This window comes from Austrofundulus limnaeus, unplaced genomic scaffold (assembly GCF_001266775.1).
Source record: "Austrofundulus limnaeus strain Quisiro unplaced genomic scaffold, Austrofundulus_limnaeus-1.0 Scaffold422, whole genome shotgun sequence".
Lineage (NCBI taxonomy): Eukaryota > Metazoa > Chordata > Actinopteri > Cyprinodontiformes > Rivulidae > Austrofundulus > Austrofundulus limnaeus.
The window spans coordinates 20515-22478 of NW_013952824.1; the positions used below are offsets into that span (position 1 = coordinate 20515).

Sequence of the window (1964 nt, forward strand, 5' to 3'; positions counted from 1 at the left end):
GCCATGTGATTGGCTGATTAGAAATTAAGTGTTAACGAGTAGTTGGACAGGTGTACCTAATAAAGTGGCCGGTGAATGTAGTGTTGGCGCTAGTGTGAAGGCTAACAGGCTAAGCTGAGGTTCTTCTTCCATGAAGCAGCTCTGTTGTCCTCCATCTATATTTCCAGTTCTAGGCTGAGTCATTTCTACCTTCTCTCTGGCAACGCTCTCTGGTTTCATTTAAAAGAACCAATCATCAGATACTGTATTGTCCAAGATTAACCTTCAGGTTTAGCTCGCTCACACCGAGGACCTATCCACGTCATTTACCCAGAATGCTTTGCATGTAAATAAAATGGCTCCGTCCGTGATAAAATATATTTTTAAAAATGATAAAAACTAAACTACAGTATTTTTAGTCTTTATTTTACAGTTTAAATAAATGTTTATCAAAGAAAGTCTAATGTTACAACTAATCGTGGATCCTTGAACTTCCTGACACCTGACCAGGTGTAGGTGTGACACAGGAAGTGGGACGGGGCGTGGCCCTCACCGCTGTCGCACACAGAGTGTCTGTTGGCGTTGGTGACCACGGCCTTCACCCGGTCGGCCTGGATGGAGATGTCGGCCTCCACCAAGGCGTGTTTCTGCAGCAGGTCTTCCACCCCCAGCAGATGTTTGCCATAGTCCTGAGACAGCAGCAACATCTGGAAGAGACAGAGGAGCAGTTAGAGGCGGGGTCTGGGTGGGGCGGGGCCTGTGGCAGGCCATGGGCGGACCTTCATCTCGTCCATCCAGTCCATGATGTGGAGCATCTCCTGGAAAACCCTCTGCAGACCCAGGTTCATCTCCAGCCTCTGTCTGCGGGCCTTCAGCAGCTCCAGCAGGTACTCCCACAGCCGCGTCACGTTGTCCTTCCTGGCTGCGATGCGTTTGATGTCGTGGTAACRCTCCGCCTCCAGCTCCTTGGCCACGGCAACCACGGCCTGGACGCGCTCCTTGTACGCGGCGATGTCCGTCTCGATGGCCTCGTGCTTCTTGGTGGCCGCCTCCACGGCTTGGAGGTCAAAACCAAAGTTGTCCTGAAGACAGAGAGTGGGCGGGTTGAAGCAGTCAGAGGACAGGTGAGCTGCAGGTGAGTGTGGCTCCGCCCACCTGAGACACCAGCCTCTGGTTCTCGCTCAGCCAGGTCTCCCTCATGGCCGCCTTCCTGTCGAAGCGCCTGGCCAGCTGCTCCAGCTTCTCCTGACGGATCAGCTCGGTCCTCAGGGCCAGCTCCCTCTCGTGCTCCGCCTTCTCCAGCCGCTCCCACGCCTGTGGACAGGAGGAGCAGAGAACCTGAAGGTGACCTCTGACCCCTCCTCTGATTGGTCAGGACAATCGTTCTCACCTTGTTGATGTCAGAGATGAGTTTTCCTTCACGAGGCATGTAGACCTTCTGGTTGTTGGCTCTCATCTTGCTCTGGATGGTGAAGAGCAGGACCTCCAGGTTCCCCTTCTCCGTAAACCTGAGGGGGCGGGGCACAGCTCAGATCAGCTGACCGGACAGGTGAGTTACCTGCTTACAGACATGAGAGCAGCAGGGTGTAGGAGAGGACAGAAGACAAGGGTTCTGACTTTGGAGGCTTCTCCACAGTCCGGTAGGTGTTGAAGGCCTGCAGCTGCTGCTGGACCCCCACCAGAGAGTTGGCAAACTTCCTGTTGTTGAGGATGATGATGGTCTGCTCGATCCACTCCAGCAGGTCCGAGGCCAGAGACTCGTACTTCTCAATCATCCTCTCTGTCTCGATGGCGTGGTCCAGAACCTGGACAGGACACAGACCCGGTATCAGAGCCGATCCTTTATGGCCTCGCCACCGGAGGACGAGAAATCTGTCAATCATCTGTTACCTGTCAATCATCTGTCATCAGCTGTTACCTGTCAATTATCTGTCAATCATCTGTCATCAGCTGTTACCTGTCAATCATCTGTCAATCATCTGTCA

At 53.3% G+C, this 1964-nt stretch overlaps 1 protein-coding gene across 1 annotated transcript in view; it reads right to left on the reverse strand.

Annotated features, from left to right (window-relative positions):
- Positions 1-1964, reverse strand: part of LOC106529077 (spectrin beta chain, non-erythrocytic 1) — a gene marked incomplete in the record, with an annotated part of 40099 nt that overhangs the window by 17610 nt on the left and 20525 nt on the right. Inside the window, 5 exon segments of the mRNA XM_014024412.1 lie at positions 533-686; positions 759-1061; positions 1135-1293; positions 1370-1487; positions 1597-1784. Of these exon segments, the coding sequence (XP_013879866.1) occupies positions 533-686; positions 759-1061; positions 1135-1293; positions 1370-1487; positions 1597-1784 (922 nt within the window).